This window comes from Astyanax mexicanus, chromosome 9 (assembly GCF_023375975.1).
Source record: "Astyanax mexicanus isolate ESR-SI-001 chromosome 9, AstMex3_surface, whole genome shotgun sequence".
In the NCBI taxonomy this organism is placed as follows: domain Eukaryota; kingdom Metazoa; phylum Chordata; class Actinopteri; order Characiformes; family Acestrorhamphidae; genus Astyanax; species Astyanax mexicanus.
In genome coordinates, this window is record NC_064416.1 from 12,459,685 (window position 1) to 12,473,847 (window position 14,163).

General features: G+C 38.3%; 1 protein-coding gene across 1 annotated transcript; it reads left to right on the top strand.

Annotated features, from left to right (window-relative positions):
- Positions 1–826: 826 nt before the first annotated feature.
- On the top strand, positions 827–3,909 carry LOC103034771 (protein phosphatase 1 regulatory subunit 3E). The gene has a single exon (XM_022679500.2). The coding sequence runs from the start codon at positions 985–987 to the stop codon at positions 1,924–1,926; it is 942 nt and encodes a 313-aa protein (XP_022535221.1). The 5' UTR covers positions 827–984; the 3' UTR covers positions 1,927–3,909.
- The last annotated feature ends 10,254 nt before the right edge of the window (positions 3,910–14,163 follow it).

A 14,163-nucleotide genomic window follows, 5' to 3' on the forward strand; every position in this document is an offset into this window, starting at 1 on the left:
GTTAACAGCTGTGGCTTATTAAGAGTTAATCACTTGAATTTCTTGCCCTCTTAATGTGTTTGAGAGCATCAGTTGCATTGTGTAGAGGTAGAGTTGGTATACAGTGAATAGCCCAATAGAGTAATATTATTAGCAAAAACTGCTCAACTCAAAGTAAAGTAAAAAAAGAAAAATCCTAATAATAAATTAAGGTCAGTCAATCTGAAACATTTAAAGAACTGTGAAAGTATCCTGAAGTGCAGTCACAAAGACCAACAAAAACATTATGATGAAACTGGCTCTCATCAGGACCGCCCTATTTATTATTTTGGTTTGATTAACACTTTAAAGTTACTACACGTTTCCTTATGTGTTGCTGTATAGTCTGGACGACTTCAGTATTCATTTACAATGTAGGGATTTGAAAGAAGCTTGTGAACTTGTATGTGTACTTGTGAACATGTATATAGTATGTATCTAGTGATGTACATGCATATGTCGTATGTATGTATGTATATGTATGTATGCAATACTATTAGCCCCGCCCACTTTCACTTGACCTTCAAAGCATTTGCTTGAAAGGGGGAGTCTTCATTCAGCCTAAAAAAGACACAGGCTCTGGGTCCAGTCCTGGCTCCACTCTGAGGAGTCCAGTTCAGGTTTTTGCTGCTACCTGGTGCCAACGTGACTGCCGGCACGAGCCCGTGTTCTCGTGTTCTCTGTGAGGGATGATGATGCGCAGGTAGGAAGGAGGGAAACCCGGCAGTTCTCCTGCAGCAGTGTGGACATCAGCGGAGTGAGTGGGGGCTGCGTTAGGAGGAGGGGGCGTGTCTCTTAAGACCGGGGGGCTGAAACCATAGACTATAGCAGCAGCACAGAGAGAGAGAGGCAGCAGGGAACAGACACGACCTCCCTCATCCTCATCATCATCCTCATCAGGCACGAGCATGTAACCGGCTCTTTCTCACGCACGCTCTCTCTCCCTTATAATAAGCGTTGTTTTATATGGAAGCCGAGTCCGCGTGCGCTGCCGCGGTCATGCTCCCTCCTAAGAACTGCATCCCGAGGAACTACAGCTGTATAGCGGGTCTGTTCGGCAGTCTGGCCACCACGCAAAAGATGGAGGAGGACGGGGAAAAGGCCGAGGGCGAGGAGGAGGAGGTGACGGTCAACGGTGAGTGTCATCCGCCGGAGATCCGTGTGGTGGATGAGCGGCCACGGGGGCGCGAATCGTTCCTGAAGCCACCGCCGCAGAGCCCCACGCAGCGGCGGCGCTGCAAGTCCCTGCCGAGCCCCGCGGAGCGCGCCCGGCTGGAGATTGCGCGCAGCCGGAGCCCCACCAGCCAGAAGAAGGTGAGGTTCGCCGACTCGCTGGGCCTGGAGCTCATCTCCGTAAAGCACTTCGACGACGCCGACGAGCCGGAGATCCCCGAGCGCGTCACGGACCGGTTCAGGAAAGCGCGCGCCATGCACCTCAACACCCTGGGGGTGCCCGGAGCCTCGGCGCAGTCTGTCTTTATGGAGGTGCTGTTCAGCAACCCGTGTGCCTCGCCATCCTTCATGCAGCGCGTGAGGGATCTCCGCGTGTCGCTGGAGAGGGTGGACGCCGACGAGTTCTGCCTGTCCGGGCTCGTGCGCGTCTTGAACATGGCCTTCGAGAAGAGCGTGACGCTGCGCTACACCATCAACAACTGGGCCACCTTCGTGGACGCGCCGGCCTCCTACGTGCCGGAGTCGAGCGACGGCATCACGGACAAGTTCTGCTTCAAGATCGTCACCCCCATGTTCCTGGAGGCCGGCGGCACCTTGCAGTTTGCCGTCAAGTACCGCGTGGACGGGCAGGAGTTTTGGGACAACAACGGGGGAAGCAATTACAGAGTCAAGCGCCACAGGTTCAAAATCTCGCCCCCCCGCGAGTGGGAGAATGGTTGGATCCATTTCATTTAGTTTTTTTTATTTCATTCACACACACAGTTTTACGCACTCGCGTGTCTGTCTGTGCGCCGGTTCCTCACAGCTGCACTGAGCTGCTCCTTGTGGACTATGGCTTTTACGCTTTTGGAGAGGCGATGGGGGGATGGGTTGGTGCTAGACTGCACTGCTTTAGCTGCAGGAGAAGGAAGGGTCTGGTGCTGATTGATGGTGTCTGCTTGCTGGATACAGAAGATAAAGATAAAGTGTGAGGTGGTGATGGTGTTTTTTTTCTTTGGTTTTTGCTCTTATGTAACATGGATGGAAACACGTGCCACGAGATAAACTGAAGCTGTACCCTTTATGCATGACTTCAGTCAAAGATGGTGATTCTGTACATAGAGAGTGAGAGAGAGAGTCTATATATGTATATATAGATATAAGTATATGTGTGTGAGTGTATGTGTGTATGTACATAATCTTATACAAAGGTTTGGGCATCCCTGGGGAATCGCACATTTTAAACCCAATTTCAATTACTTACTGAATTTAGCATGTTCTGTAACTGTTGTGGCTCAAAGGATGATACTAGGTGTTGGAGTTTAATAACAAACAGTATGTTAAAAGACTACTGGCTATTTTGAGGGCAGTCTAAAAGTGGTACTCGGTAACAGTATGTAGCAGTTTCTGACACCACTTCATTGCAGTAACACCACGACCTGCCAGTGAGCTACCTCAACATATGATAGACTGGGTTCAATTCCTGCTCTGGGTGACTATGCAGTGTAACACCTATAACATCCTTGAGCAAGACGTCCGACGCCATATTGGTTCACCTCTGTAAGCTAAATACCGTAAAAGTAAATAAATAACATCTGGTATTACCTTAAAGCACCTAATATTGTTTATGTTACATGTTTATTTCAGTGTGTAAATAGTAATTATGCTATAAAATGTGCAGATGTGTATCTTAGCTATACATGAAATGCCCAAACCTTTGAAAGACAATATATAAATGCATTAGGGATGTAATGTACACAGTATATAGTCATGTTTCAATTTAGACCACAAGGTCCAGTACAAACCAAGCCTCAAAGCAAGTTTCTGATGCTGTCAGAGAAACTCAGTCCAGACCAAAAAACACATTTGGTGAGAGTACTGGTCACAACCAAGTACAAATACTATGAACTATGTAAGTCCAGCATGTGTAACTACACTATAGTTAGCTGACTGGCTAGAAACCACATAGATCACAATGGCCAGTTTAAGATAACATCAGACTTACTGAACAAAACTGCAGAACCTGAGTGTCTGTTAATCTGTTAATGCAACCAACACCACATTAACCCCATGTGATCTATAATAGCATCATTAATTAGCTACTGTATTTATGACAGCTCAAATACAATTCCACTACTCCATGCATCAGCAGTCTGTTCCTGCCAAGGCTGTCAGACATTTTATAAGTGTAACTCTGCCTTCTTTCACTATAACAGAATAATGTTTTAAAAAATGATTTATGTAGGACAATAAAATAAATGTGCCAATATAAGCACAGGGAAAGGCTGACTGTTGGACTAAGACCCTGGAGATGTAAATTATGGATTATTTTCTAATTGAAACATATGGGGATATGCAGATCTAGGTGTCATACTGCAACCAGTCAGCAGAGGCACTAGATATGTAGTGGTTTCACTTTTGAGAGATTTTGCATATTTTGTCCTATACATTTATTTTTAAACCATTATTCTGCTATGTCATAAGAAGGCGGGGTTACATTTAGAAATTAAGACATTGATTGACAGACTTGGCTGGATCAGACTATTTGCATTACATGAAGTAGCTGAGTAGCTGCCAGTCAATTAGGTAATTAAGCATGTCGTACTATACTTAATCATGTTGTGTTGTGCTGATGGTTGCATTAGCAGACACTCTGAACAAATTTCTTTGCAGTTTTCTCAGTAAGTCTGATGTTAGCGTAACAAGTCCACGTGATCTACTGTACATAACCCCCTAATATATGTACACACATGCTTGTAAAAATGGCTCCTGTACAAGGTGTACAAACCCGTCCTATCTAGAGAGGGCTAGACACAGGACTCATACGAGGAAGAGTGTGTGACAGCTGGTTGATCTGACCGTGTCACCTCCAACCTTACTCTTCCAGACCCATCCAGATGTTGCTATTACAGCCAAGCAAGTCTTCTGTCTCTACTGCTGCTTAAATCTTAACCCTGTGTGTTGACGAGTGTACAGTATGACTGTTTTATGGTGTGTTTTTGAACACTCTCATGATCTAATAAGCTCCATTATGATTATGAAGTAGTCTAGGCCTGGTCTACAGAGCAGTGTGAACACAGGGTGTGCTCTGAGAGGAAAATGTAGTCCTGGACTAAGCTTATTAGCTGTGTGGAAAACAGGCTCTGTATGTCCAAACGTTTGTGGACACTTAATATTGTTATAGGCTAAAGAAACTGGAAATTACCAGCTCAACTCAGTTTCTCCTTCAATCGAGAGTTTGTCCGGCATTAACTGAATAAACAGCCTCTAATATTCTGGTAATGCTTTCACTAGATGATTGCATTTATCTGCCAGAGACCATCAATAAGATCAAGATCGAATGTTGGATGATATGGTTCTTTCACTCCAACTCATCCCAGAAGTATTGGATGGAGCTGAAGCTGGTTCATTCCAAAAATCTCAGTCCCACTGTTCTACATTCCAGTTCAAAAGGGCTTTTGTTCACTTAGATTAGTGATTGCCATTGGCTGTGATGGTCTTGATCTCCAGAACTTCCCTCTCTGCTGGAGAAAGCCCACTTCACTAATTCTGAATAAGTGTCTGGATACTTTTGGACATACAGTACATTTTGGCCATGAGCAGTTAGATTAGAGGAAAACTAAAGGCCAAACACTATAATGAATGTACAAGAATGTTTCTTGCTTATGTAAAAAAAAATGAACCACAGTTCAAGTTCACTGCCTGTGGTCAAAATTAGTCTATTAAGAGTAAATTACACCTGCTGAGTAACAGAGTTGATATGTAACTTTACGATACTAAGGTTAGAGATATACTTGCTGTTAACTATGCGGATGTGAATGCATAATGACTGCCTTGTGTATTCTTTATCTGTTTGGAACATTGGTTGTTCACATCCTTTAGAAATAAACGTGAAGTGTAGGCAATAAGCAGTACACACAAAACCACTAGGGGCAGTGCAACCACTCAGCTGCTTTTGAATTGTGGAAAGTTTTAAATAGCAGCTGTGTTAAATATATGACAAATATGTTGTCAAAAAAGCAGAGGGGTGATAGCATCATTTTAAAAGTCATTGTGGAAATGAGTCAGTTGAAATTGCAACGAATCTTATCCTTCAGTACTACACAAAGAAATGGCCAAGTATGTGAACGGTTTTGTTTGCAGTGCAGCCTGTCGTCTACACAAACGCATGGCCAAACAGCAAATATATTTCTAGCCTAACAAGAACGCAACTATGCCTTGTGCAGAGAGATAGTTTAAATACTTTCAAACCTCTGTAAATAAAATGTCAGTTTTTAACAGTTGCTTACCTCAGACACATTTATACTGTGAGAACCTTCCAGCAGCTTTCAGGTGTAGCTTCTGTGGTGTATATTCAGGTTCAGAATAGAAAAAAATACAAATTTTATTTTTATGAGACAGAAACCAAAAGAAAATGTATTTATGAAACATATTTATTTTCTCCAGCTTTTCACAGATACCTACTGTCTTTCTGTGGCATGTTTGCCTGAGGAACTTCACTCAGCTGTGATGTTTCAGTCTTTGTAAATACCTGTCCTGTTGTGTGAAGTCTTTAATGTTGACGCTAATGGAGCACTGCTTTATCTACTAATGCTTTACACACTTTAGAATTGAATTGTAAGATAGAAGCTTGACCAGCATTTAGCAACTGGTGGAAATCACAATCTGCACTTCATTAACTGCTTGTCACCAGTAGAGACCAAAACAGCTGGACACTCTTAAACATAATGGTGCTACAAAGCTATAGAGTGTGATGGACTTGTCAACTGATTTCTTTGAACCTCTAAAATGTCTTTACTAACATACAGTATATCTCTTGCAAATAAATGGTTCTTCCTATAACCCAAATGGGTTCTACTTTAGCATCACTTAAATAATCCTTTGTAGCATCTTTATATTCAAGTGTGTACAGCTAGAAGATTGAGATCTTATATATTTGATTGTGCAGTGGCTTAGAGGTAGCATTAAGACTAGAAGGTGAGATCTTCTCCATTATTACTGTACTGTACTGTACATAAGTACTGTTTATGGTTTGAACTGTGTGCAGAGTCTATTATCCAATCACTAAAGAGATAGAGGTCGAGGAACAGGACCAGTTTATCTTTTGCTTCCAAATCTGGTCTTATAGAGGAGAAGAAGGAATCTCGTTATGGATCTCCTTGAAGAGTCAGCGGCCTTTATATGGTCCAAAGACTTGGTTTTAGAGCACAGACATGTATGGGGCAAGGTTTTGAACTTAAGTTGTAGACCTAAGGATCAGGTGATATGATAGGAATTATGATACAGGGGTTATGATTCAGAATTTTGCAATATATTGTAATATTGTAAGAACATAAGTAATAATTGGAAGAATATATCGTGAGACAAAAACACAGTATGCATAAAATCTGAGTGAAAGAAAGGTTTACTTTTTATACAATCTGGGTTTAAACACAACACAAAATGAACCACTGTCTTTTCTTTTGCATGTAAACTATTTATTAAAATCCAATACAGTTTTTTTATTTTATTTTATTTTTGAGAATTAAAATGTCTTCTACTTTTACCAATCCTCAGTGGTTCTAGGGTCATCAGAGAGGTATAACTAATGAGATTTTGTAACCCTGCTCACCTGGAAAGATCAGCTTTCTACATCTGTCACACATTGTATGTTTCTATAGTTTCTATTGTCTGCAGGTGTAAGTGTTCATTAATCAAAAGGCTTCACTTCCATTATTGAATAGACTGCAAGGGTATTTTTGCACTGGTTATTATTATTTCATAGTGGAAGTGGATGCCAGGCTGTTTGTGGGTATAGTTTCATTATTTTATTATGTAAGATACCTCTCTGCAGATCTGCTGAGCTGCTAATGTTAAATAACTCAAAAGGGGTTAGAAAAAGGTCCCCCCCCCCAAGATATACTGTACTGTGCATAGGTTTTAGGCAGCTATTTACATTATTTAACTAATTTCTCTCTGTTTTTACTGTAGAATCTATTTTAAAAAATCTGTGTTTGCAGATAAATTATAGGGCTGGGCAATATTATTGTAAATATTGATATATTTGAAACTATTTTATACAATATATACAAATGGGCCAAATTTGTAATATTGTGAAATCTGTAATATCTGTAATATCTTAAGCCTTTTCAATGAATAACCTAATATCATCCATTTCTCCACTCTTATTTTACATAAAGCTAAAATGGGCTTTATTTATAGAGAAATTATAAAATAGGAGAAATGGTTCGTACATGGTTATTTGTTGAAAGGGCTCAATTAATCCACAAAAAATTAGAAAATTGGTCATTTGTGAGGAAAATAATTGGTTTGCTTGCATAGATAAACAGATATTTGCTATGTAAACATGTAATATAGTTTTCCCATTACAAATAAACATTTAGAATTTAATTTATAAAATAATATATTAACAGTATGCTTAATTATGGTTATCGTTTTGTATTGATTGTTCCTATTTCTCTTAAGCATATCGATATATTGAGCAATTTTAAGTTATATTGCCCAGCCCTAGTGGACATAAATACAGTAAAGAGTGAAAGTAGTTGCGAGATGTGAGTTGTGTTTTGCTAAACACTTAATACCCAGATTTTTAATGCTAATTATAATTTTCATAGATGCCTATTACGTTGATACAGTACTGTATAATTTCCCATTGACTCACACAAACGAGCAGCAATATATATATAGCCCTTATATGAGACGTGCAATAAGATCTAAGACCCTAAATGCTTGAAATATATATGAAGTAGTTTTTATTTAGTGCTGCTCTTTGAACAGTATGGAATGATGTTAGTTGTCATGCTGTTAGAGGAATTTATAAATTATATAAATAATGTTGTGCGGAAATGTGTTGTTGTGAGTGTTAATGAAACATTGTGAATAGAGGAAGTCCTGACATGCCTTAAGGGGGTTCGGTACTGTGGTTTGATATTCTGAAGTGAAAGCTATTGATTGTAAAACTAAGGTTGAGACTTGAAGAGCTATATGGTGGGCACTAGCACAGCATAATTCATTGCTTTGTATGCTTTTGTATTATGAAAGTGAGCTCCCAAACTCGTTTAAATGTCCTGTGTCATGTTTGTGTCCGTCTCTGTACGTGTTTTTGTACATAAATATTGACCAAGAATTTATCAGCTAGGAATAAATAGTTTTTAAAGGCACAAGATGAACTAATATATATATATATATATAGTATACAGAGAGTTTTAATGGTTGACTGTTCACTGAAAGAGCCCTTCCTCTCCACACTGGTTGAGATTGTGTCCATTTTGGAGTGGAGTGAGTTTAATTGGCGGGTTCAGGGATTTGCTGAGCCTATATTCTTTAAAATGAAGGGTCCATGGAATAGTTCTTGAAAGTGATTATTCTACACACATTCTTTCACATATTGTTGTTCCTTTTTTACTCTCTTAAAAATAAAGATGCTACAAGGTTGCTACTACATGATTTTAGCCCCAATTTGTATCTGTTTAAATCTTTACGCCAGTTGGAATGGAGAGTTTTAAAGATTATAGCGTAGTGTGTTAAGGGCTTGTAGACCAGTATTGCGGCTTAAATCATTTGTTTCCACCAAACTCTAGGCATATATTCTGATTTATACTGGTCAGAAACTCTGATGCTGAAATTTGGTTACAAAACATCCTAACTTAGCTAAATTTATAAAAAGTGACTTCTTTATGAGTTAATGAGACAATAGTATGGTAGAGGTGCATGTTACGGTGATCTCCAGGTCCAGGATTGGGAACCTTTGGCATAAAAAGCACTTTGTTTCCAGGGCAATGTTTGAGATGGACATGTCAGGTCACAGGTCCCATCCAGGCCCCATGTGCAGTGTACAACACAGATGGGGCCCAAGCTTGACCCCTCCTTAACCCCTTCTGGCTTCTGATGCCTTTCAATGACATTCATATGTGGGACCCACAAAAACACTGTCTGGTCCCCAGTTGGGCCACCCATACACGTCTCACAAAAGCATGTTACGTGGAGTGTAGAATTCCAGCACTTCCAAGAACTGTTCAAGAACCTTCATTTTTAAGAGTCTAGGCAGATGTATCAGGTAGGCCTTTACAAGTTCTTATATGGCTGACTGTGCACTGGAGAATACGAGTGAATGATTTAGTTCAAGTCAAGCCATTTGTAGCTGGTGAATAAATCAATGGTTTTGTTGGCTTTGGTTGATTCTATTTAGTTGACACTTGTAGCTGCTACACCTGTTTGGCTTTTTTTAATGCTAAAACAAGCCATGTGACTTCCTTCCAAGCCATCCTTTTTAGCAGATATCCATTCATTATTCTTATCCTAAGACACATTTATAGGTTAAAAGTACCTTTAATCAAATTAAAGGCTCAAAACAACAACAACCCACAATCATCCACTAAGAAGAGAATATTATCGCATTTGTAGAGATGCTTTTTTGTGTCAGAAGTGGAAAGCTTTAATTAAAGAAATGTCCAAGCTCTTTAGTTTCATCTCTGTTCAGTCCAGGCTTTGGTTTTGGTTTATTTGGTTTAATCTATGCAAACCAGTCTTCAATTAATATCAGATTTGTTGGAGTCCCATTGTGTTAATTTGTTCTGATTAATTAAAACTGTATTTCTGCTGTTAGCATGTTCAGATTATTTTTATGGTGACTTTATATTGTAGTTTCTATTTTGTTAACCCATGAAATTAAAGGCATTTGAGGTGAAAAGCATGGTTGTATTTCTTTTATTTATTAATACTGTATGTGATCATCTCATTGATTTTACAATCATTGCCCATTTTAATCATATAAAAAAGCATTTTGTAGCTTTATAATTACAGTATGTAGTTCTATATCTGTTTCTTTGTAAATTTCATTATTATCCTCCCTTCACACTGTTCTTCAGTGGTCAGGAGCCCACAATACCTCCATTAAGCAGCTATTATTAGATAGTGGATCATTTTCTTCACTGCAGTGACACACTTGTGGCATAGTGGTGGTGTTAGTGGTGTGTTGTGCTGCTATGGGAGGATCAGACACGGCAGTGATGCTGGAGTTTTTAAACACCATGTCCACTCACTGTCCTCCACTCCACCACTATTAGATAAAGAGATGGTCATAATATTTTGCACTAACCCATGTTGACCACTTTACAGTACTTACAGAACTTAAGTATCCTATTTGAGGCTGTTTAAATTATTAATAAATATCATTAGTCATAATTAATTAAAATAATTAATCTTTTCATACTGCCAAATGCATCATAATACTGAACGACAATGTGTTTCAATGTTTTAATATCATTCACATCAACTTCCACTGATCTGTCTACTGCTATCAGCGTAACATTAAACAACTGAAAGAGGAAGTGATTAACGTTGATTATCTGGTTTTAATGGGACATGTAAAGAGGTGTAGCTTCATATTAATATTAGGCAGCAATTAATCAATCTGTTATTGAATTTGATGTGTGGAAAGTAGAAAAATGGGAAAGCATACCAAACTAACTGGTGGCTATTCCCCAGGACACCCTCAAAAGGTCTTGTGGAGTCCATGCATTATTGGGTTGGGTCAGATTTGTTTTAATGACAAGCAGGACCCACACAACATTAATTAAGTTTAAATGTTATGGCATATCAATTAAAATGTCTGATATTTTTATTTGTTGCAGGTTTTCCTTGCATTCTAATGTCTCGACACCAGCATTGACCTCTGTGTGCTGTGGCAGTGTCATGAAGCCATTGAACACCTCCTAACAGGTGTTATTAAATACGTGTCCTTGAATAGATTGGCTTTGACTCCCGGGTTCTCTAGAGGGAGGGACTAGAGAACTAGGGCAAGATTTCCTTTCTGGGAAGACCTACATTAGTATAGTCCGTGCTATGTAGAAAGTGCCATACAATTCTTAAAACTATATACTCTCTGTCATGCAAAAAAATAGAGTTTTTACTTATATTTTACACCCTTTAAAAAAGTCCATCTGTTCTTTATTTAATTTCATGATACAATTGCTATAAGTTAGCATTAGTGTACATTAAACATTTCACATTTCAGAGGTACAAAAGTATGGTTTAAAATGAGATGAAAGTGTGCATGCCCTTCTATTATTAAGGTGTCCACATAAATCCACTAAAATCGCTAAAAAGGTAGCTTAAACTGATTTACCCTCCTATTATGGGTTTAAATTAATTTCTAATGTCACACAAAGGAGGTTAACAGGAATAACAAGAACTGTCTCCATACCAGAGGTGAAAAAGTACAGAAAAATCGTAAAAAAAAAACTACTCGAGTAAAAGTAAAAAAGTACTCAATTTAAAATGTACTTTGAGTAAAATTTACATAGTTACTTTTATTATTTGATGTAAAAAAGTACAACAAATCATAAATTGTTTTTAATGAACTATTATTTCACATAATAATTTGGACCTTTCAGGCAGTATTTGTTCAGACCACCCCATAAAACATTTTCAAGAACAAGTGGTATAGGTTTCTATGATCCATATTTTCCTTTACTGTTAAAGAGATATGCTCATATATGTGACTATAAACCATATTTTTTATAGTTTTACAGTTCGTTATTATTTTTTTACTTGCAATTGCTATGCTTTAACTGCTATTTACATGTTTTTTTAACATTCAAACAGATTTGTTTATGGTAAAAATACTCACTTTCTCAGGTTTCTTTACTTTACTTTCTTAATTTTGTATTGCATGAGGAAGTTATTGCCTCGTTATTCCACGCGTGAGCATCCGTGCGCCTGTAACGCTGTGTGTGAAGGACGGGACGAGGAGAGCGGACGCTAATGCAAGTAATATTTATTATAGAACAGAAAACAAAACATAAACCAAACAGAAACTCAGAGACCGGGAGACTAATAAACAGACGGGATATACACAGCCGTGACAGACGTGTAAACGCACAAGAACCGACAAAAACACTAATGACAGAGACGCTTAAATACACACACAAGGCGGGAAAGAGAACAGGTAACACCTGGGGACTGACTAATGAGGGGCGGAGCTACACATTGACACAGGTGAGTGGAAAAACACCAGGGAAGAAACACAGAGAAGCCGGGTCACGTGAGAATAACAGACATGAGACAGGGCTAAGACATGACAGCGCCGGCGCATCCACGCCAATTATTTTTTTTTTTTTAATTCAGACAATTGTGTTTTTCCCAGCATTCTATTTTTTACTCAGTAATTGGGAGTTTTCCAATGTAGCAAAGTAGATTACTTGTGTAAAAATGTACTTCAGTAAAGGTAAAATTACCTATTTTAAAAACTACTTTAAAAATTACAAATTACTCATAAAATCTACTCAATTACAATAACTTGAGTAAATGTAATTCATTACTTTCCACCTCTGCTCCATACATATCAGCAACAATCTGAGATACTGGAGTCACTGGCAGAGGCATAGCAGCAAATTCTGAGCCCTGTACACTCTCAGTGAGCTCCTATCCATGCCAGTACACAAGGAACGTGAGCAAAAAAATCTGAATTTTCATGGGCCCCTTTTCCTGCTTGGGCCCTGGGTAGTCAGGTTCACTTTCCCCCACAACCACGCCCATGGTCACTGGATTTGTGCACGTTTGGCTACAGGTTGTTTTTTTTTCTTATTTTGGTCATCATTAACTGGAGTTTCACATGAGTCTTATAATACACTTAGCATGAAGACTGACTCACACATCTCCTTATACAGTATCAGCCAAACTTAGAAGGAAGAAATTAGTCTTCTTGAGGCATTCCCGCACTTCCTGCCAGACTTTTAGGACATAAACAATCCCTGAAACATAAACAAACATGGAATAAGCTCTGAACCCACCACAGTGTCTGACATTTACACACTCTGATAGCTCTGAGCTCTGAGCTCACTTCACGAAACTACCAATTCAGCAAGCAAACAGATACTCTCATGATTGAATCTGAGGATCTGTTGTCTGATTTTTTTGGGGGTTGTCTCTGGCTGTACACCTCAGGTGAAGGTTTAGTAGTCAGAGCACTGCTTGCATGTGTGTGAATGTTATTTAAATGTCTGCTGAGTTGGGCTGTACTATTTCCATGTCGCTCTGTGAGATCGGTATGCTGAACACAGCCAGTGAACAGATTGGCCACTGCAGTGTCCTTTGACTTACCACCCTCAGGACATAGAGATCAATACGGCGCTGGTGTCAGGGACAGATGGAGGGATACAACAATCCCTCTCACAATTTGCTTGCTTTTGAGCCTGATTATTTATTTATTTTTGGAATGGTAAATGGATGAAAGAGTTGGTCAGTAAATTGGAAACACACATTGTAAAGGGTCAATTAATTAAAATATTCATCTTAAATTAAATAATTTTAAATTGATTATCACATATTCAAAGAAATTGGTGAGTGTGCTGGCCAGCAACAATATATACTGTATATATATATATAAATAATTGAATTAATGTGTTGCTAAAATGTGATTTGTGTTAGTGATTTTCGTTGTAATATATTATATTATATTATATTATATTATATTATATTATATTATATGTATGCTATTATATGACATTATGGATACAAATTACTACAAAAACCCATAGAAGTTGTGAAGTGTTACCTTGTAAGTGTGACGTGGCGTGTCATTGCAATACCCAGGATTGGCCTCAAGGATTATTCAGAATAATCCTTATATTCATCAAAATTGTGTAAAAACATTTTATTTCTAACCACATTCACCCTGCCTGTAACTGTAATACATGATTTGAATTAATTTACTTTCAGTGTTTGATTCATATATTTTTTGATAATATTTTTTCTTGTTTAATGTTTATTATTATTATTATTATTAATTGTGTTTATTAACAAAAATATATTATTTGATTATTTTTGTCAATAGCTAGTTTTAGCTTCATTTTATTTTTTCTGGTATTTTTGTTTTTATGTTTTAAAACCTTTATTTAAGCTTTTTTCTTATTTGACCTTTTTATCTCCTATTTAAGTTATGCTTTGTTATCATCTAAGCTGATAAAACAGTTTTTATTCTTCTTCTTTAAT

Excerpts from the sequence above, each read along its gene's own strand:
- LOC103034771 (XM_022679500.2), top strand. The coding sequence starts at position 985 with ATGGAAGCCGAGTCCGCGTGCGCTGCCGCGGTCATGCTCCCTCCTAAG.